The sequence below is a fragment of the Sebastes fasciatus genome, chromosome 10 (genome assembly GCF_043250625.1).
Source record: "Sebastes fasciatus isolate fSebFas1 chromosome 10, fSebFas1.pri, whole genome shotgun sequence".
NCBI classification, from domain to species: Eukaryota; Metazoa; Chordata; class Actinopteri; order Perciformes; family Sebastidae; genus Sebastes; species Sebastes fasciatus.
Window position 1 is genome coordinate 27,980,230 of NC_133804.1, and position 21,765 is coordinate 28,001,994.

Genomic DNA, 21,765 nt, shown 5'->3' on the forward strand with positions numbered 1-21,765 from the left:
CTAGAGACAAGATTAATATAAAGAAACAATATGACTACATAATAGTGCTAACAAACAATTAGGACAAGATATATATAATACCAACAATAACAATACAGTAAATATACATAAAAAAACAAGTGTGTATGTGTGTGTGTAAGTGTGTGGTTAGTGTTTGTGAGGAGGATATTGATTTAAATATCTATAATGACTTCTGGGCAATTGTTACCAAACAACATTGTGAGTGGGGAAACAATTAAAAACATAAAAACAGATACATGGATATTATGGGGAAAAGCAATTACAAGACAGCAATTAAATGACCCTTTAAGCGACTTTTGAAACATTTTACAGATGAACAGTTTATTGATAGATGTGAAAAGCTATTCCATAATTTGGTGTGCCTGCATGCATGTATGGTACACGTTTCTTCCACAACTTTTACACTTTAATGCTGTAATATTCCTGTAGAGAAAACAGGGATTTTGCAACATGAAAGCATGCTGTATGACAAACTTAACATGCCTTGTAGGAGTCAGGAGTGAGTTATCAGAGGTGATGGAGATAGCTTAAAACCTGAAAACACCATTGATTGGACATTTCTAACATTATGCTTGGTTGGAAGCTTAAAGCTGAACAAATCATTAGTTAATAAATACACGTTTTCTTGGGAATAAGTAGCAGCCCATCGTTACATCAGGCTGGTACTGTGATAAATTGAAATGCATTTCAACTCTGACCTGCAGTTAGTGATCATTATAAGGCAAACAATCACTTTTATTTCCAGAGCAATATTCATTAATGGTTTAATTTTGCATTAAAAGTTAAACTTAGGCTTATATCAGCTCAGCTGAGTAACTTGTATCATTTCTTTGCCATTAATCAGAAAAAAATTAGTTCAACTTTTGAACTAAACTAAACTACAAAAGTGGATAAAGTGAATTCAGGTGGTTCCTGGCTTTTCAAACTTCATGATAAGGCTGATAAATGGGAGAATAACCCACTATTACTAGTATTGGGCTTCCTATATACTTGTGCAAAACAAGGGGTACAGTAGTTTCCTGGGAAAGGTTAAAAGTATACCTCCTGGCTGAAAGTATATACTGCAATCCCTTTGGTTCTACACGTAATAGATGGTGTACATGAAACTGCCCTGAAATTCAGCAGTGACCCCAGTGAACGGAGGTAGGTAAGAAAACAGTCCTGAAGCAGCTTTAGAGCGAGTAATTAAGTTTTTAAACAGGTCAAAAGGAAAGGTGAGAAGGCGCAGTGAGGTCCTTAAATCTTTTTATATTCTTCCGCACGCCTTTTGCAGTAAGACTTTCCAAAGTTTCCTAATGTTGGCCTCAGTGATTTGTGTGAAATCCTAAACAATGAATTACTTTGAGCGCCTTTTTTTTTTTCGAACCTGGTGACAGTTAGTTTCAAATGATATTCACTCCTAAGGCAGAGACAGACCCCTGACAGCAGCTGCTGCCACCTCTAGTCTGATCTTGACACGTTTACACCCCCGCAGCCACACACATGCATTCACAAACACACACACACACACCTATGCTGTTAAGGTATGGAAGCGATTATGCATGATAACGGAGCAGCCAAAAGCCCCGCAGGGGATCAACAACAGACCTAACCCTGAGACAACAAACACAATCAGTAGGCTGCAGAGGGAAGTGGGGGGCCAGGTTTCTTGATGTGGATGTGGGGGGTACTGGTGGATATGGACATATGATTAGCATGTGTGCCAGCATTTTTACTTTTGCATGTTTGTTTAGTTTGTGTCTGCATGTTTGCGCTGGCCGGTGTGATTGTGTTTCTTGCGTGCGTATGTGTGAGTGTGAACACCGAACCCCATACCTCTTCCATCCCACCGGACTGTTGTGACCTCCCAGGACCTGTTGGCTTTTACACAGCAATCCCCCGAAGACATTTACACCCTAGGAAAATAAATAATTAGAGCGGGCTGTGATGGGGAGGTGGGATAAGGGGGTCCCTTGCCTCTCGCTGGGGTCCCCGGGGTGGAATATTTGGGGTAGCAGCGCCCCCTCCCTCCCCTTTTACTCCAGAAACTATGTGTTTATGTTTCCCTGATTTATCCAGGTCAGTGTTTCAGCTGTGACTTTGGCCAAGAGTTGCTCTTTTCCTCCCTCTTTCTCTCTCCCTCTCTGCCTGCCTTCATCTTTCTCTCTCTCGCTCTCTGCAGATATATTTTAGGGAGTCTGAGATGGGAAACATTAAAATGGATGAGATTCCAGTTCTAAAGGTTACGGCAGATGGGAAACTTTTAGGAAAGAGAGATGAGTGTTATATTGCCTTGAGCAGGGATTTGGGTCTGACAAATGGGATGAGGCCCATGTGGACAACATATTCTAGTTACAGAAGTGCCAAGTTTGTTAAGTTATGAGTCAAAATGCTCATTTGCATCAAAGTAAAGTCTCCAAAATTCTCGAATATCTCCTTAACTTTACCATCCAGTAGTTTAGAAATACTGAAGATGCACATGAACAATGATTTTCTAAGATCCTGTTCACCTTTTTATTTTTAAAATGTCACATATTTTAAACTGTTAACTATATGTAGTAGCCTAAAAGCCCTGACACACCAAGCTGACGGTCGGACAGTTTGGGGCCGTCGGTCAGCGTCTGTCAACCTAGCTTTTTCGGTGTGTCCCACACCTATGGCTCTAGTTTAGTCTGCCCGTGTGAGAGTTTTTTCGGCCGATTCAGCATGTTGAATCGGTGGTGCCGCCCGTCGGTGAAAGAAATCACTCTGATTGGCTGTCGGCTGTAGTCTTTGTGGTGTGTTTGTGTGCAACTTTTTGGCCAAGACAAAGTCGATGTGAGGAGACGTAACTGCTGGACCTTCCTCGCCGCTAGTTCTTTGATGTCGGGTTGGTGTGTCTGGGCTTTTAAGCGTGATTTATGCTTGACACATCCGTTTGGTTGCATCACATGCTGAAGTATTGGTCAAACTAAAGTGGCAAACATTTCTTGATAGATTCACCGTTTTGCAGAAATGTTCGAACAGTTACGTAAGGAGAAATCCATAGAGAAGAGGACATACAGTTTTCTTACCACACCAGAATGCTATGCAACAAGACCACAAGACATGTGGCGTTTGAGTAAGGGACACGACTCTCGCCTTATCTTGAGTGGAAAATCTTTTGCAGCTACTACTCTACTGCTCCTTTTATCGCTCTCTCTCTCTTGAGCCACATGTACCGAATCAAATAAATTCAGACTCTGTGGAGGTTACTGAAAACAAATGTAGAAAATCACAGTTAAGTGAAGAAGAAGACGAAGAACATGACACAGATTGAGCGGAATCGGGCACAAGATTTTTACTTTGAAGGCACATGGCAGCCTAGAAAGTCAAAATGGAAAGTGGTTGGCACTGTAAAGTTGAAAAATCACCAGTGTGGTCCTTTTAAACTGCAGAGTTAGTCCCCACTTACTCTCTTTATTACACACAGTATATAACTTTGAATCCAGTTCACTTCCAGCACCTCCAGAAGTAAAGGGCGAGAGCAGCAGTCAGAGTCCACCTGTCATAACTACACAATGAATCTCTTTTAAAAGCCCAGTTTTCTTCACTATTGTAAACAGAGCATTTGGAAAGGTTAACGAGAAAAAAACAGTGTTGGCCTCAACTGTTCGCTCAGCACACACACACACATGCACTCGCAGGCAGCCTCACAGATTACCTCAGGCCAGTCAATTCCGTAATGTCCTCCTTGGGAAGCCACTTGAGACCTCATTTGCATCTAATTTGAGTGGAGGGTTTTGGGGGGAGGCTTAACAGGCTTAACGAGGCTGGGAAAAATGAATTGGAAAACAGGGACGGCTTTTCTCTCCGGGGTCCAATTCACACCTGCCCTGCAGGGACCGCATACACACACACAGACACACACACACACACACACACACACACACACACACACACACACACACACACACACACACACCCTGGAGTGTTGATTTTTAGAGCTGCAAATTCCAAACTGTTGCCCCAACTGCTGCGAAATGTGGGGAAATTGAAGGCTGTTGTAAACTCTAGACGGGGAGCCGTAATCAGGACCGTTTGTGTTGAAGCGTGTTTTTTCTTTCGTTTGCTTTTTTACAACCTCTTTTATGTATGATCACTATGGTTGGGAAAAGAAATCGATTCACCTATGCGTCACAATTTTTTTTTTTTATGATTTTGAAATTGATATTTTAATGCTAGAATCAATATATCTGTAGAAGGAAGTTACCGCTTTTATTGTTGTAGTAGCGCCCCCATATACTGACATTTATGTTCAATGCATTCAAACGGCCCCGATGGAGCTGACCGTGGATGTATAAAGAGAACAGAGCTGACGGGAGAGCTAGAGATGGACTAGGCAAAGTTAGTGAAAGTAAACATGTGTGACTACGTCCAGTTTTCAAAATAAGGTGTTAACAAAAGGAACTGGATAAACAAAATACATATATGGAAATAAAATTGATTTGATTATATTCACCAGAAGTATAAAACATTACATGTCCCTTATCAATTAAAAAGCAAATACCACTAATTTGTGAGGGAAATGTCTTTATTCTTTGATTTTTGGGTTGCTAAAAAAATTTAATAAATAATGCCTGACAATGACTGATATACTGTAATTGACTTCAGAACATCTCTGACTACATACTTTACATACAACAAACGTTAACAAAAATTGCAATAAATCATAATATTGAATCACAATACTTGTAGAATCGCAATACTTAAAAATGATACATATCGAATTGGCACCCAAGTATCGTGATAGTATAATCGGGAGATAGGTGAATCGTCCCAGCCCTAATGATCACCTCTATATACAGTATATGTGTATATACTGTATGTTGATGTGTGTGTTTGCAGTGTGAATGAGTTCAGTCCTGGAAGTGGCAAGCTGCCTGAGCCAACTTTACACAAACTAATACTGATTTTAACTGCCTATTTTTCTTTTCCCTCTTTCTAACGGCGCTTTGAGGACATTTTGGCAGGTTTTTTACGAGCAACACCTTCTCTACTTTCTGTAGCCCTCGTCTGGCACAAGACAGAGCTCTTTATTTTTATTTCCCTTCCAAACTCTTCTCAGCTTTGTTTCTCTTTCCGACATCACTCGCTCTCTTTCTTCCCATCCCTCTACCTTCCTTTTTTTCTCCTTCGTGTCAACCCATTTCTTTTTCCCACCCTTGCGTCACTCCACCTTCTATTTTGCCCCATCTCACTCTCCATTGCCTCGTCCCTACCTCTGACCTCCACCTCCCGCTCCAACATACACCCACCTCCAGTTTGCCAGCAGCATCTCTCCAGTAGAGCTTTCACAGCTCCCATTTCCCCTCAGCTTGCCAACGGAGCGCACAATAAGATCCTGCCACTGTGTGTGTGTGTGTATGTGCAAGCAAGCATCAGTGGGTGTGTTCCAGCCTCTGCTTCTGGCTCTTATCAAAGCTAAGCGTTGATTGGTCAGTGGACGCTGTAACCACCACACCCTCAGCTATGAAACGGCATACCATGGTGGGACTGGAATCTTTCTGTGTGTGTGTGTGATCTTTAAATACTTTGGTGCTAACCTATGTATGTAGCAGACCAGCTAATTTGTGCTGACACAGTTCCTGTCCCCTAAATTTAGAATAATCTGATTGGATCGAGGACAATCTGTAATCACCGGAGTACTGTGGTGTTCGCTTCGGTTTTGGCCCAGCTCCTTTCAGCATTTGCCTGAAGTCGCTGCAAACTCCTTAGACGTCTGATAAGTCAAAGATGCATTCTCTCGAATCTCTGCTAACCATGCTTCGTTGGTACTTTGCCAGCTTTTGTGGAAACCGGGGAGCTAATTAGTGATGTATTTTGTTTGTGAAGTATTTCTGTATATGTGCGCTACTTTGAGGCAAGCTTAAGTCAGCACACATGCTTTGGTAACTTGAAAAAAAGCCGTCGTTCAGTGAAGACTGTTCTTTACTGTCTGTTATGGGTATGATGGTGATGTAATACATCTGAGGAGCAGCCGAGTGTTATTGCTATAGCAGACAAGTCTAAACTAAGAAGCAAAAACCACAATGAGCTTGCTGTTCTCAAACAGCCTCTTAATGTCACGCCTATCATCTGTGGCCATCTCGTGGTAACCATTTTGTGCCCTTCCAACTATGCTTGATTCAGTTATGGTATGCCAAATGGCACAAGTGAGGGTAACCAATATTTAGTCTGCAGTTCTAGGTCAGTGGGTGATATTCTCTTCCTCAAGTTTCTCCAGCATGCGGGCAGATGACCTTTCTAAATAATGACTTTCAGTCTGCCAAGGAGGCTGCAAGCTGGCGCTGGCAGTGGGCACTGCCCTTCTGGGAAATAGAGCAAGCTGGCAGCATTAAAACATACGCTGTATGCACATGTACGTTACAGACATTCACTGGCATACGTACAGGCAATGAGAATGCACACTTAATTGTACTGCACTTGCGAGGACCCTCACTGACATAATGCATTCCTAGATCCTATCCGTAACCTTTACCATTACAACTGTGCCAAACCTCAACCCAACCTAATTCTAAACTTAAAGGGGACATATCATGCTCGTTTTTAGGTTCATACTTGCACGTTGGTTTTCTACTAGAACATGTTTACGTGCTTTAATGTTCAAAAAACACTTATATGTATATGTGGTTCACCCTCTGTCTGAAACGCTCCGTTTTAGCGCCTGTCTCTTAAAGACCTCCTCCTGAAAAAGCCCAATCTGCTCTGATTGGTCAGCGTTTGTGGTCTTCCGCATCTGCGCTGTCAGGTCGCATCTAGAAGGGAACCTGCAAATTGCTAAATCTGATCTGAGATCTGCAAAAACGTGCAAAAACTCTTGCGAGACTCGCTGCCCGACGACCTATCCTGACCTTAACTATTCAAGATCAATGCCTATCCTTAACCATCTTGCGAGAGTTTCCCCAATCCACGGGTTCCCTTCTAGACACTACCGCGCTGCGCTTTCATCGTCGCCGTCATCACAGCGTCATTGCTGCCGGTGACTCACTGGGTGTGTCAACTACACAGAATTTAGCGGGACTTTTACGGGTGACAATATAGTTGTGACATCACAACCTTACGGAGGTCCTGACGGCTCTTCTTAAAAGCACAGTTTCTAAATCTGGGCTGTTGATTGATTTGATACTTTCACAGTATTTATATAGCACCTAGACCTGCTTTATAATAAAAAAGATATGGAACTACAATATGGGACCTTTAACCCTTAAAGGAAAAGTACGGTTTAATACAACTTTAGTCTTATTTTGGTAGTTTTGGCCATTGTTCTACTCATTCAATTTACATGCTGAGATCTGGGAACATTGCTACCAAGAAGCATGAGAAATTAGAAGTCAGAAGACCAGACAAGTTGTAAAGAAGTCAACAGTTAATAAGATTATCTAAACCACTTTTTTTGGATGATAAACTGAAAGCTAGCACATCTAAAATCCGTCTTTGCACAGGAAAAAGTGACTGTGTGTGTGTGCAAGTACTGAAAGTAGGGTGGGTCAAAGTTGGACCGCAAAGAAGGTCTCTTAACTGTGATGGATGTTCTCAGCGCTCAATTTGGGTGATTATTTCACAGTTTGCCTTCATTTTCTCTTCAAAGTAAGTTTTGCTAACCTGGGGGTTGGTTTTAAATCTCTATGATCGTCTGACAGCTTGTGGTCTTTAATTGGTGTGTAGAAGTGATATTATTACAGATAGGAATGATGATTTGATGGCCAAAACTACCGAAATAAGACCCAGCTCGAATGAACCCTTTGATATAGTGCAAACCAGCCAAAATGTCCTCACTCTCCAAAAATATCCTCACTCTCAAGGTCTAAAAATGTGTCCTCACAAAGATAGCACAAGAACACACAGACTCATGCATACTCACATGAAAAAGGTGCATTGATATTCCAAATGAAAATGCTTTGAAGCGAGGGCTGTCAAAGTTAATAAAGCGCTAACGCAAATTTATTTGACGCTAATTTCTTTAACGCTTTAACACAACTTGTGATTTTTAGGTTGTAGCGTCTCAGTTTCAAAGCTAGAGTGCATATACTGGTATTATATGAAACTTAAAAAATTTAAAAAATGCATATTTTTATGCTAAACCTGTGAGGGTTTCTGGACAATATTTGTCATTGTTTTGTGATGTTAATTGATTTCCAAAAATACATATATACATATATTTGCATAAAGCAAGCATATTTGCCCACTCCCATGTTGATAAGGGTATTAATTGTGTGACAAATCTCCCTTTAAGGTACATTTTGAACGGATAAAAAATTTCTGATTAATTTGCGATTAATGGTGATTAACTTGGGACCATCATACGATAATCGCGATTCACTATTTTAATTGATTGACAGCCCTAATGGAAGCACATATGAGAATTTACGCATGCAGCCAGCCACACACATACTGTACAGTGCATCATTAGGCAAGACACACAGTGCGCTCCCATGCTTTCACCGGATTAAACATGCAATTGGTCGTAGTTGGAAACTTTGACATATAACGAGAGAGAGAGGCTGCGTCACATAGAAACTACCCCGAGTCACGAATGACCTTCTTTGACTTTCTGCTCAAACAGAAGTCCTCAGACCCGAGGACTTCAGAGTATGTGTGTCGTACTATAACGCCAGTCTTGGTTTGTGTGTGTGTGCGAGCGGGAGTGCGTGCCTGCAGTACGCTTGGAGTCGTTTGATGTTAACAAGCTATGCCACTGTTTTGTTAGGCCACTATCACCAAAGCAACACATTATATCCCTTCTGCGGGGACTTTCTTTTTCTCAGCGCGTGTTTTTGTGTGTTCCTCTCCACTATTGGTGTTTATTTGTGTGCACGCAATACACGCGTACGCTACGAGAGTGTGACTTGCACCATAATTATCCCTTTTCGGTCCAATATCCAGCTAAGCCCAAAGTGACAGACTGTTTATGTTCTAGCTGGAAGCGTACAGAGAAGCTGGTCACTGCACTTCGCATGTGTTTCTCCATCGCTCTCTCTCTCTCTCTCTCTCTCTCTCTCTCTCAAGCTTTGTCTCCATCATTCACTTCTTCTCTCCGTCTCTCGTTCATCTTAACCTCTCCCATTCTCTTATCCTCTCGTCCTCTCACTCTTGTTTTTCTTGACTTGGCCTCCGTTGAGGAAGCAGCCGTCCTTGTTCATGTCAAGTGGCCTCTCAGCGGCCAAATTACCCCTCCACCTCCCACCCCCAACCCCATTCACTTACAGTACAGCAGTAGTAAATCTAGACAAAAGCAATGCAGCCCTATAAACTCCGGCAAAGAAAAGAGCTAACCAAATACAGCGCTGGTTTATGGCCCTTTTGGCTCGTGACTCCAAAAGAACGGGATGCTTGCAGGCGACTCCCTAATGTGGTCAAGCCCGCGTGGTTAACAGCAACACCAAACTATGAGTTTCGTTAGGTTGAGTGGTATTAGAGACGAGGAGGGAGTGTGAAATAAATTGTGACAGACAGAAAACAAAGCAATAGATGATGAAACCCAGAGGGGAGACGCATTACTCCCCCAGATTTCAATACAAGCCGATCAGTCTGGGATATTGAAGGCGAAAGATGCATTAACAAGTAATTTAAAAGGAGAATAATAGCAAGAGGGAGGAGTGATAGAAGGACGACGATGGATTTAAAGCTAAACGATTGATAGAAGAGAAGGAAAAACAGATCTATGAAGAGTGAAAAAGAAAAAAGTGAGGTAGAAAATCAGTCAGAATGACAAAATACTAACATGAGAATACAATTGAGACAGGGTTTGAGAAGTGCAGATGGGACGGAGGGAGCTGTATTGTGCATCATTCAGACAGGATTCCCCTTTATGGAGTGAAAGTGAGTGTCCTTCAGTCTGCTGTAGGAAAATATTTTACTGACTAAAGGCTCCTTTATCATCAGTGGCTCTGCTCTTCTTCCTCGCTCCCACCTTTTGTTTACTTTCTCTTAGCATTTTTAGCATTCTCGACCTTGCAAACATCCAGAATAAGTGGCTTTTATTTAGTACAAACAGAGAAAAGTATTTACCCATCGTGACAAATGTGAACATTGGCCAGATAAAATGTTAAATGTCAAGTGTCAGAATGTTTCCGAGAAGCTCGCATAGCCTACACGAGAAACAATCTCCAACAGTGCGATCAGTGTCTTGCTGCAGTGGCTATAAACCCATCACACCATGCAGGCAAACCTTTGTCTTCTAAACTGATTTCCCTCAGTGGTGTTAGCAAACGTTTGCTTTTGCTGTGTAAATTCTACTGTGGCTGAATTTGATGTCCGTCTGTGAACATGCTACATGCTGTTTTATACAGATGGCAGATAGGCTCGAGTAATCTGGTTGCTTTTAATTCAAAATCATTTAATTACTGTCAATGTTGAATTTAATCAAATTATTCATATCTTCATGTGTGTACAACCTAGGAGTGTAAGAAACTATTGATACACCAGTATGTTGCGCGATACTGGTATCAATTCTCCAAAACACTGTATTGATTTTTTATTAACCGCTTAAAAATCCAACAGTCTGCCGTCGGGCCCGACAGCTATACGATCTTTCGGAAGTCTTAGAGGGCTCAGTTTTAAAGCTAGAGTGAAGTTACCGGCATCATATGAAAATAGACAACCTAAGGAATGGTGTCAAGGTACCATGTCATACTAGCTTATCGCGAAGGGAGTTATATAACGCTCCAAACTCCAAACTCCAAAAACTGGCACGACCATTTTCAAAAGGATCCCTTGACCTCTGACCTCAAGATATGTGAATGAAAATGGGTTCTATGGGTAACCACGAGTCTCCCCTTTACAGACATGCCCACTTTATGATAATGCAGTTTGGGCCCAAAAACATGTAGTTTTTTGCATGCCTTGTTTTTTGCTTGTTCTAAAAATGTGAATTTCTGGTGTTCTCTTTATACTATGACAGTTTTCCTAAAATGAAATGTAAAAAAAAATCGCAATATATCGCCTTGCTTACAGTACCAATATATTGAATCGTTACCCCAGTATCATGTTACCTATCATATCGCCAGATTCCTGCCAATACACAGCCCTAATACAACCACTCAACAGAGGGTTGATGTAAAGACGGTGTGTTCGGTTTTAAAGGCAGTACCACAGATGAATTTGAGATGGTAACATTTATTTATGTTTGGCCTGAAAACTATAAAATGTATAAATACTGAGTCTACAATAGTAATATTGCTGTGAGCCTTTAAAATATCCTGCCTTGTGTGATTTTAAAAAGGACACGGTGTTCTCAAAGGTGGCTTCAGCCGCGAACCTCTTGTACGAGTGTGCGCTTGTTCTCATGAGTTCAGATGCCTTCTGCAATGTGTGTGTGATGTGAATACCCAAAACCTCTAAGTGATGATTGCTGTGCATCCCAGAGAGCAGCTCTGTAATAGGAGAGAGTTCACTTCCTATTAGCATCACTATGACGGAGATTCAAAACAGCAGTGAACGGTCGCACAGGAGACCAAATGTTCCACAAAGCCCCCAAACTTTCCAAAACTTGTAGATTCTCGTAAACTCCTGTAGACAATACATGGTTTGCAAGCGGAGACAGGGAGTGAGCATGTCGGTCTTTTGGACGCTTTCCATGATTCCCTCTTTATGTCTTACTGTGCGATACTTTCTACGGGAACTTAATGTGGATGTTTCAATGATTATCTTTCAGCCAGAGACAGGAGATATGAGACGGTAGACTGAGAGTTAGTGTCCTGTATCTGTGCCCCGCCCCTTTAGGAGACTAGCGACCATTTGAAAAAAGCTTACAATGCGTCATCTTTATTATAGAGCATCTTTGGTTTAGCTTGTTTCATAGATGTGCACCTACATGCAAAGGAACACCAGAATAACATGATTAATTTTATTTAATTTCAACCAGTATCAGTTTTTTGTTGTTGCTGCAAATGTGATGTTTTTATGTTCTGACTGGTTTGGCTTTGATTGGACAAAGATTTGCTTTTGCGTTTTAAGTTTCATATCTAGCGAGGTTACAATTAGTGATTAGATCAAAAAACAGTCTGAGCAGGTGTTGCTAAATGTCATATCCAAACATTTGAAGTAGATGAATTGCAGCTGCGACGAAGGCTAATTTTGAAGCAGCTTGACGCCTGCCCCCTGCTTCTGGTGACAGACGCACTGTAGAGCGTGGAGCTCAGAGGAAAAGGAAGAAGGCAATTAGGATTCCTCGCGTAACTTGGAGATTTAGAGAGCGAAATTGAGCATACCTATCTCAGAGAGAGAGAAAGAAGGATGGAGTGCAAGAAAGGAGGAATGAGAGAGTGAAGCGGTACAAGAGCTTTGTGGAAAATAACAGGAGATTAGGACAGGAAGCGAGCGCATTCGGAAACGGAGCATTGGACGGAGAACAACAAAGGATGAAAGGGAAAGGATGGAGGGATGGAGAGATAAGGATGCAGTGCCTGATAGAGTGAGAGACTAAGTGGAACAAGGAAACAAGGAAATGTCACAGTGTCAGAGACAGATAGACAGAGACAGAACAGAGAGGGGAAACTGTTAACAGTTATTCCTCACTGTTGTCCTAGATAGAAAAAAAGAGGGCAAAGGTCAAGAAAGCAAAAATAGGACAGAGATAGGGGCAACGCAACTGACCGTCCAGCAACCTGATATGTCAAACATTCTAACTCACGTCTTCTCTTAGTATGTCATGGTTTACCACAGCGGCGGCCGGTCCAACGTTTCATTCCATTGCGCTCTTGGGAGTCTTTGTCACCTGATCTGTCATTTGTTAACATTCCTCTCTAATAGTTATTGCTCTGTTTTTTCTCAGTCTCTGTGGTGGAGCCGCCAATAAAGCTGTAAGTGAATCAGGCTCCCACACACCAAACGTGCATGTGTGTAAAGTCAACCAGTACGCCGGTCCAAGGCAGCCAGACTGTATGGTTCACTGGTTTCAGTGGTCTGGGGTGAGACGCGGTGGGGAGCTGCCTTTGTGTGTGAGTTGTATGGTACATTAATTCCCCGAACACCTGCTGTTTGCATTCTTGTCTTATCCCGTTGTCGCAAACACACACACATGCGCGCCTTACCTCTGCCTGTAATGGAAACAAACAGCGGTTAGAGCTTTTGTGCTAAAGCTTCTCGTTAGTTGTCTGACTGCCAGCTGGTCAGTTAAATTTAAAGCCGAGTTAAGCTTTACTGCTGGGTGGGGTGGACACCCACACTTCAGCAGACCAGGTGCGTATAGATGGCCGCCTCACTAGCTTGAAGTCATTGAGATCCTCTGAAGCCATTTTATTGGTTGACAGTTTTTTTAATCATTTTAGGTTGGCCAAAAACGTTCTGTACATCAGAGTTATATAAGGCCTTACTGTATGGGGTTATCAGAGAATCTCAATGCACAACAGGGCTGCACAATTAATCAAATATTACTCGCAATCACGATTTGGGCTTCCCACAATGAAATGAACATGATCGACAGCTATATCGATGTTTAAAATGCTCCGCTCATAGAAAACTCTGCCGCATATCAAATCAAGCGCTTTCTAAACAGCCAGCCAGGGAGCTGTCATGCCGTTGTCTGCACGCCTTGCAGATTTGTTAATTAGCAGGAAAGTAGCACAACGTGAAAGTGAAAGCGGTGCTCTGTTGATTTAATTTTGGGTAAAACGTTTTGGTCGTAATAATTGTGATCTCAATATTGATCGAAATATTCAGAACTATTGTGCAGCCCTCACAGCTTCCAAGGTAGCAACAGGGGACGTACTAACTCCTATGTTAAGGCTAATGATGGAGCATTACGTCAGTTCAGGCAGAGCACTGAAGCTGCTTGGCGTCAGGTGCTTGACTCATGCTTCACAATCATCGGCTCATTCACCAGATGTGTTGCTGGCTACCATCTGATTAGTAACATTCAAACATATTGAAGCAGGTGCAAAGCTCAGCCGTTATAACCTGACACGTCTCACTACTTATCTGCTGACACTCTTTTCCCTCCACCACCTCCACCACCACCAACCTCCACCCTCCACCCCCTACTTATGCCCTAAGATTTAGGTATTTTTGATTGAATTAAGATTGAATCTTAATGTATGTGTTAATTAGGGGGGATTAGTTCTCCCATCAGAATTCCGTGCTAAATTAACTGTGTAGACATTTCCTATAACTGGTCAGTTCCTTAATGTAAGTGTCTCTGATTGAAACAGAGTTATGCTGTAAAAGTTGATGGTAACAGCTCACTCTTCATTTAGGGTTTCTTTGCTTTATTGTTGTTTTTATGCTCATCCATTAATGACCTACAAATCTGTGACAAATAAAGACTAATGAAGGTGAGCCTACTCAGTTTACCCTGCTGTCACTTACAGAGTAGAATCGATCCACAACCTTTTACGTCAGCACATAAGTGACAACTAGTGCCATATTTAAAGTAAATGAAATATATGAATACCTTAAGGTCGTAGGATTTATCATAATATTAGTACATGTAAGTTGTCTGAGAGGGAATACCATGAATATTTTTTATTATATGACTGATTTTACACTAATTTCACACCACATTTAGATTGCAAAATTCCATACTAACATGCTATTTAGTACGCTAAAATAATATGTGAGATTTCTTAATGTGTCCTAACCTTAGTATGAAACCAATAGAACGCAGATTGCATGCTTTCCGGTGAAATATTACAACATGCAAACGCTGGACTCTACGGCATGATTATTCCACAATACTATGCGGTCGTGAAGACAACGTTCATAACAGAAAATTAGGTCAGACTTATGATTCTCACAAATCGTCGTTTGGTCACATGAGATTGGCACAGGTTACCATGGTTACGAGTCTCCAACCGACAAGGAGGCTCTCAGGAAGTGCCGATGTACACTCACCGGCCACTTTATTAGGCACACCTGTTCAATTGCTTGTTAACACAAATAGCTAATCAGCCAATCACATGGCAGTAACTCAATGCATTTAGGCATCTAGAGGTGGTGAAGACGACTTGCTGAAGTTCAAACCGAGCATCAGAATGGGGAAGAAAGGGGATTTAAGTGACTTTGAACGTGGCATGGTTGTTGGTGCCAGACGGGCTGGTCTGAGTATTAAACTGCTGATCTACTGGGATTTTCACGCACAACCATCTCTAGGGTTTACAGAGAATGGTCCGAACAAGAGAACATATCCAGTGAGCGGCAGTTGTGTGGACGGAAATGCCTTGTTGATGTCAGAGGTCAGAGGAGAATGGGCAGAGTGGTTAGAGATGATAGAAAGGCAACAGTAACACAAATAACCACTCGTTACAACCAAGGTATGCAGAATACCATCTCTGAACGCACAACACGTCCAACCTTGAAGCAGATGGGCTACAGCAGCAGAAGACCACCCGGTACTAGCACCGGCCACTTTATTAGGTACACCTTGTACCTAATAAAGTGGCCGGTGAGTGTATATTACCGCTTAATGCGTCCAAAAAGATACACACTGCTGTTTATTCCCACAAGTATGTTGAACGACAGTATGCGATTTTGGACGCAGTCCTCCTTTTGCTCTGGCAGTGGCCTTGACTTTCTCAGTTGTTGGGCGGTGATGTTAGGGTGATGCCATCGCGCTCCACCTGGCCCTGCATCCTCACTGTTTGTTTGAGTCAAGAGCGGTTTCCCTGGTGAGAGCAGAAGTTTCCACTGTGAACAAGAGAAAGATGGAGATAAGGATGGAGAGATTAGGGGGAGAGGCAGAGGAAAAAAAAGAGAAGGGTAGGAAAATGTAGCCAACTGTAAAAGAGTGAACGATTGAGATAAAAGAGGAGAGATTAGGGAGAGGGAGAAAAACGGAGGAAGGCGAAGAAAAAGTGTTTAGTCAACTGTGAAAGATAAGACATGAGAGATTGAAAGAGGGTGAGACGCTGTAAAAGGGGGAGATTAGAGAGAGTAAAATAAAAAGTGGAGGGTAAGGCTGGGAACAGGGGGGGTAAAGCTGGCTGTGAAGGACTGACAGATTGACATTAAGGAGCAGTGACTGGGGAAAGGAGAGATGTAAGATAGATGAAGGGAGGGAGGGGAAAAGAAAAAACTGAAAGAAAGTGAAAAGATGAGGAGAGACAGATAGCAGAGGGGTAAGACAGGGAGGAGAAGATGGATAGAGGTGGTGAGATGTTGAACAGAAGCGTTCAGATTGGATGCTGCCTCAGAGTCACTCAGAAGTGAGTGGATACTTGAAATTACAAATCAACAAGGTAAAAAAAACAGTTTCTTTCATCATGGAAGCAGCTCTCTCCTCAAGTTGAAAATGATAAATCAATGCTGTATTGAATTTTTCACCACGTCCAAGAAGGCTTATCAAGCTGCCTCGCTTTTTGGCAATTACACACATACTGAAAGCCCGTGACAAGAACCAGCAGCACTGAGTCTGGATGCTGGGGGAATGGCTCGCTGTCAGAAACTTATCTGGTGTCTTGAATGCGCTGGGAAGATGGATGAGACTCAGCATCATCATGAATATCCTCTCTGGTTTTTATATTTCTTCATGTTGTGGCTGCTTCCAAATGCTTGGATCACTTGATGATGTGGGTTTATCTCTATAACTGCAATGAATGCAACAGCATCATACCAGCAACAGTCAGTGCCCCTTTGCGTCTGATACCGACGCAGCGAGGCACCCTTTAGCATCTGTATGAGAGGCATCGGGATTTCAACTAACTCCAATGTAAACCCATCATCGCCATTATTAGACGTACATAACTAATGTAGTTTAAATAGCAGGAAAGTCCGTGTAGGGCGGCTGCTTAGGGGAAGTTGGATTGGTCAAACAAACAAAAGACTTTCACCCAGGAGACTGCTGTTTGTGTCCGTGTGAAACCAAGTCAATGGTGAATTATTTTACTGTAGTTTTGTTACGTAACTCCTGTACTTTACTAATACCAGTTACGTAACAAATGTAGTTATTTTACGTAACACACATACTTATTTTGACCCAAAGCACGATCTTTTCCGCAACCTAACCAAGTAGTTTTGTTGCGTGAGTAAACCTAAAAACTAAGCAAACCTATTGGGAAGTTTATTTTGAAAAGACAATATGCATGTAACGAGCGGAAACTGGCGCGCCGTCCCTGACACGTCCACAACTGACGCTAGAGGGTTAGGTAGAGCACCATAGTCTGAAGCGTAGGGCCACTGACCAAGCGGCGTTATTAAACAAGTTGGGAGTGAGAACATGTTGTATTGACAGATTGCAAAACAATTTTTTTTTGCCTCTGCGCCATTATGTTTTTGGGTTGTCCATCCGCCGTTTGTACGTCCATTTGTGTCCGTTCGTACGTCCGTACGGGTCCATTCTTTGGTGGTCAAACGTCAAGGTCACTGTGACCTCACGACCGTCTCATTGTCTTGATATCTCAGGAATGCCTAGAGCGACTTTCTTCAAGTTTGCTACAAATGTCTACTTGGCCTCAAGGATGAACTGATTAGGTTTTGGAGGTCAAAGGTCACTGTGACCTCACAAAACAAAAGTTTTTGACCATAACTCAAGAATTCCTTTGCTAATTATGACAATTTCACACAAATGTCTAATAGGATGAAATGATGAAGTGATGACATTTACAGACATGGATGGAAACTGCAACTTGACTGGTTGGCCGAGGTATACAACCGCTACGCGGTAATTCTATTTTTTGCATTTTATGCTTTTATTAGTTATTCGACAGGAAATGAGGAGATGGTTGAGATTATATGGTCAACACTTCAACCTCAGGCCACAAGCGCTCCCCGGCAGATTGTTAAACTTAATTAAAAAATGTGTTTATTTGTTATTAAAAAAGGCATGAATGTAGGAAAAGTGGCAAGTAAAGCTCTGGCTTACTCCTTCTTAAACCTGCACTAATTGTTTTGACCACCCTGGAGAAGCACAAAAAGTGGAAACACAACACTGATCTTATGAAGTTGTTATGGTGAACGTGTTAGCAAACTGTTGCCTATTTACACCAGCAGCAGACACGGGGTAACATTAGCGTTCCCTTGGCCCTAGGGCTGTCCTCGACCAAAGAAATTCGTAGTCGACTAACACTCATACGAAACTATGAGACTGAGTTTCTCCACAAAGAATCACACAAAAACACCTTTTTAAATCTTGTGTTTTCCAGAGGCGTGCTCATACATTTCTTGGAAATAAGTCATTTAGCATGAATGAATAAAGAAATCTTAGTCGACTAAAACAACCGATTAGATTATTTGATGACTGAAGAGGGGCAGCCCTATTTGCCCCAAATAAGGCCAATATTTAAAGTCCTTTTAACTCTCTTTTGGTCTCCACCAACTCATGAGGGAAATATCTTTAGTTGCTAAATGCTCCACTATGTTCACTAGTTAGTCACAAACTTCTGTCTGTCTGTCTGCCAATTTCTGCTGGGCAGTTTTGGATGAAAACAAACATCTTTTTCTCATATCAAGAATCCTCAAATAGAAACCTCATTCTGAGAAAATGTTTTTGTTGCTTATGATTTATATCAGTCTGTAGTCGGTGGTGATCTTTGATCAGCAGTAATTTGATGTGACCTCCCTTTGCATCAGATGAGATGTTGAAACCATTCATTACCCCGGAGTCCTTTCAAGGACCCCTGGTGGACTCCTGGACCCCATTTTGGGGCTTTGGGAAGTTCTGCCCTGGCCCACACCAGCCCTCCCTGTCTCAGGCCGGGGTATGGCTCTTATTAGTGGTCCTTGCCATGGCAGCTTGGAGAAGCCTTTTGAAACCTAATATGGTCTTAAATCAGATTTATAAATGTTTAGGTGTATTATGAAAAACACACACGCAGGCCGCCTTGGCAAAACCAGACTCTGTTTATGTGTGTGTGTGTGTGTGTGTGTGTGTGTGAGGGCGAGTGAAAGCTTACAAAGCGGGGGAAAGAGAGTCATGTGTGTGAAATAGGAGAGAAAATTGTGTGTGTTGTTTGTCTGTGCTCTCTTGTGTGTGTGTTTTTTTTCCTTGCCCTAATTCCTCCAGTACGACAGCGTTTCAATAAACAGCATACCCGTATAAAGAGAACCAGTCTACACACACACACACATACACACACACACACACACTCAGGCAGTCAGTTCACATCCCAGTGTGCATACATCGTGCACCCCTAGTTAAAACAGATTGAATGACAGCCAGGAAACACGATAAGCTTTTAAACTCTGATGATGGAAAGAGAAAATAATTTCATCCCACTTTTTTTTGTTTTTTTTTTAAGTTGGAAAATTTCTCAATAAGTCAGAGCAGCAGGAGTGTGTGTGCACAATTTTCCTGGTGCCTTTACGGTAGGAGTGTTTGTGTGTTTTGGTTTCTGTTTATTTGTGTTTGTATGTGTGTGTGTGTGTGTGTGGGCTCGTATGCTGTGGGGATTTCTCACGCTCCGTCCTACTGCCACATTCACTAATTCGACTGAGCGAGAACACACACGGAGACACACTAAGGCAGACACACATGCACCTCACTCATGTTCATTTGCTTTTAAGTAGGGCTGTCAATCGATTCAAATATTCAACCGTGATTAATCGCGTGATTGTTCATAGTTAATCGCGATTAATCTTTAATTGATCGCAAATTTTTTATCTGTTCAAAATGTACTTTTAAAGGGAGATTTGCCAAGAGTTAAATACACATATCAACATGGGAGTGGGCAAATATGCTGCTTTATGCAAATTTATGTATATATTTATTATTGGAAATCAGTTGAAAACACAAAACAATGACAAGTAGTGTCCAGAAACCCTCACAGGTACTGCATTTAGCATAAAATATATACTCAAATCATAACATGGCAAGCTCAACCCAACAGCTGTCAGTGTGTCAGTGTGCTGACTTGACTATAACTTGCCCCAAAACTGCATGTGATTATCATAAAGTGGGCATGTCTGTAAAGGAGAGACTCGTGGGTACCCATAGAACCCATTTTCATTCACATATCTTGAGGTCAGAGGTCAAGAGACCCCTTCGAAAATGACCATGCCAGTTTTTCCTTGCCAAGTATGACATGGTTGGTACCAATGGATTCATTAGATTTTCTAGTTTCATATGTGAACATGTGAAATGTAATACATTAAGATCATACTGTTAATAAAACTCATCTCTAGTAACGATCAGATTTGCTAAATCAGATTTGTAACCATTGCTTTTTCTCTCTCTGTAGGGATTTGAACAGAAACAACATCACCAGAATCACTAAAGTGGACTTCTCTGGCCTCAAGAACCTCAGGATTCTGTAAGTTTGTTTCTGTCTTTGTCTCTGTCAACATGCTGTGGTGCTAAACCGTTCAGTGCTGCTGAAATGACTGTTGTTAAGCCAGGTTGTTCAAATTACATTGAATGTTTTGGTCTTTCTTTTGGTTCCGTCGTGTTTATTTGTTACTGGGTTCATGTCCAAAGATAATAGGCCTCAAGCAAAAATGTTGTATTCTTATCCTGAACCTCTCTTATATCTTTTCTGTGAAGTTTGCTTATTTGAGTTTTCTGAGTTTTTTGAGAAAATTCTAAGAAAAATTGGGAAAACAAGAAATTCTCTGAAATCAACTGGTACGTGCCACTTAAGAACGACAGATTTGTTCTCACATGAAGCCCGGTGACATTATCTGTCAGCTCATTTATTAACAGACATGAAGTGCTTTACAAAACAACTGCAAGTATAGGGCTGCTTTACAACAAAATGTAAGTAATCTTTGATCACCCATGGAATAACTGAAGCTTAACCCTAAATGAAGAACATGCTCTTGCAAAATGTTTGATAGCTTCAAATAGCTTCAAACAGATGTGTTGGCTTAAAGGAAGCAGATAATTCAAAGCCTTCCACACCTGATCAGCGGTAAAATCGCTTTGCGCTGGCTGTCACTGTTTTACTATTGTGCCGCCCATCTAGGCAGAAGCACTACCCTTGGCGTAGAAATTGCCAGAGCGCTGCGCTCAAAGTTCAAATTATTTCAACTTTGACCTCAGTTGCCGCTGACCTTTCAAAGCGCAACCAATGACACATCAGCTGCAACTTTGGTTGTTGCCTAGAAACAGTGTATGCCGTTCCTTGCTCACTTTTTGATAACATATTATACCTGTGCTGCGCTTTGCCCCTGCAAGGCTCTGCGCCTGCAACGCTCTGCGCCCAACTTCGCGGTGCGCAGGGAGCAAATTTCTTATCATGTGAAGGCAGCTTTAAGCAACGTGGACTCATTTATTCTATGGTGTAACATTGTTATGTTGCAGTAAAGAAAAACTATGTCAGAGTAGATGTTTAAGCACACAAAGCTTGCGACTTTGCACCCCATCTCCAACAGGCAGTTTTGGCTCCTTTTAACCATGTAGGTGATCTTTCCCTCTCTTCAGCCTAATAGCTTTAGTTGTGTAAATAATAATCATATCGTATAATCAGACCTCAACCACACAAAATCGCTCCAATGAGATGCTATCAAACGACCCGTGTATTAATTTAGTTACGAGGATTTCATGTTGAATCTACCAGCAGATCTATTATGACCTCTTTCTTTTTCCTCATTGTGACTTTATATTCGTTTCTTTACAAGGAATTCCATTAACATAAAAAGCTGCCATGCTGGAGCAATTAGGCAAATGCTATATTTACCTAATAGGCTTGTATATGGCTATAGGGGAAACACGTCTCTATAAAATAAAGTTTCCCATCCTAATGGGGGATTTCAGAGCGGGCGAGAACGAATGTCTTATCCAAGGAGATGAATTTCCTAATTACTGAATATTTACGAGGTTAAATAATAAAGTAATTATGAGCTGACACGCCAGTAACAAGCGGCAAGTTTCCCCTT

At 41.8% G+C, this 21,765-nt stretch overlaps 1 protein-coding gene across 1 annotated transcript in view; it reads left to right on the plus strand.

The window, feature by feature from the left end:
• slit3 (slit homolog 3 (Drosophila)) overlaps nucleotides 1–21,765 on the plus strand; it is a 303,920-nt gene that overhangs the window by 987 nt on the left and 281,168 nt on the right. The window contains exon 2 of the mRNA XM_074649244.1: nucleotides 20,130–20,201. Within this exon, the coding sequence (XP_074505345.1) occupies nucleotides 20,130–20,201 (72 nt within the window). The remainder of the gene's footprint in view (nucleotides 1–20,129; nucleotides 20,202–21,765) is intronic.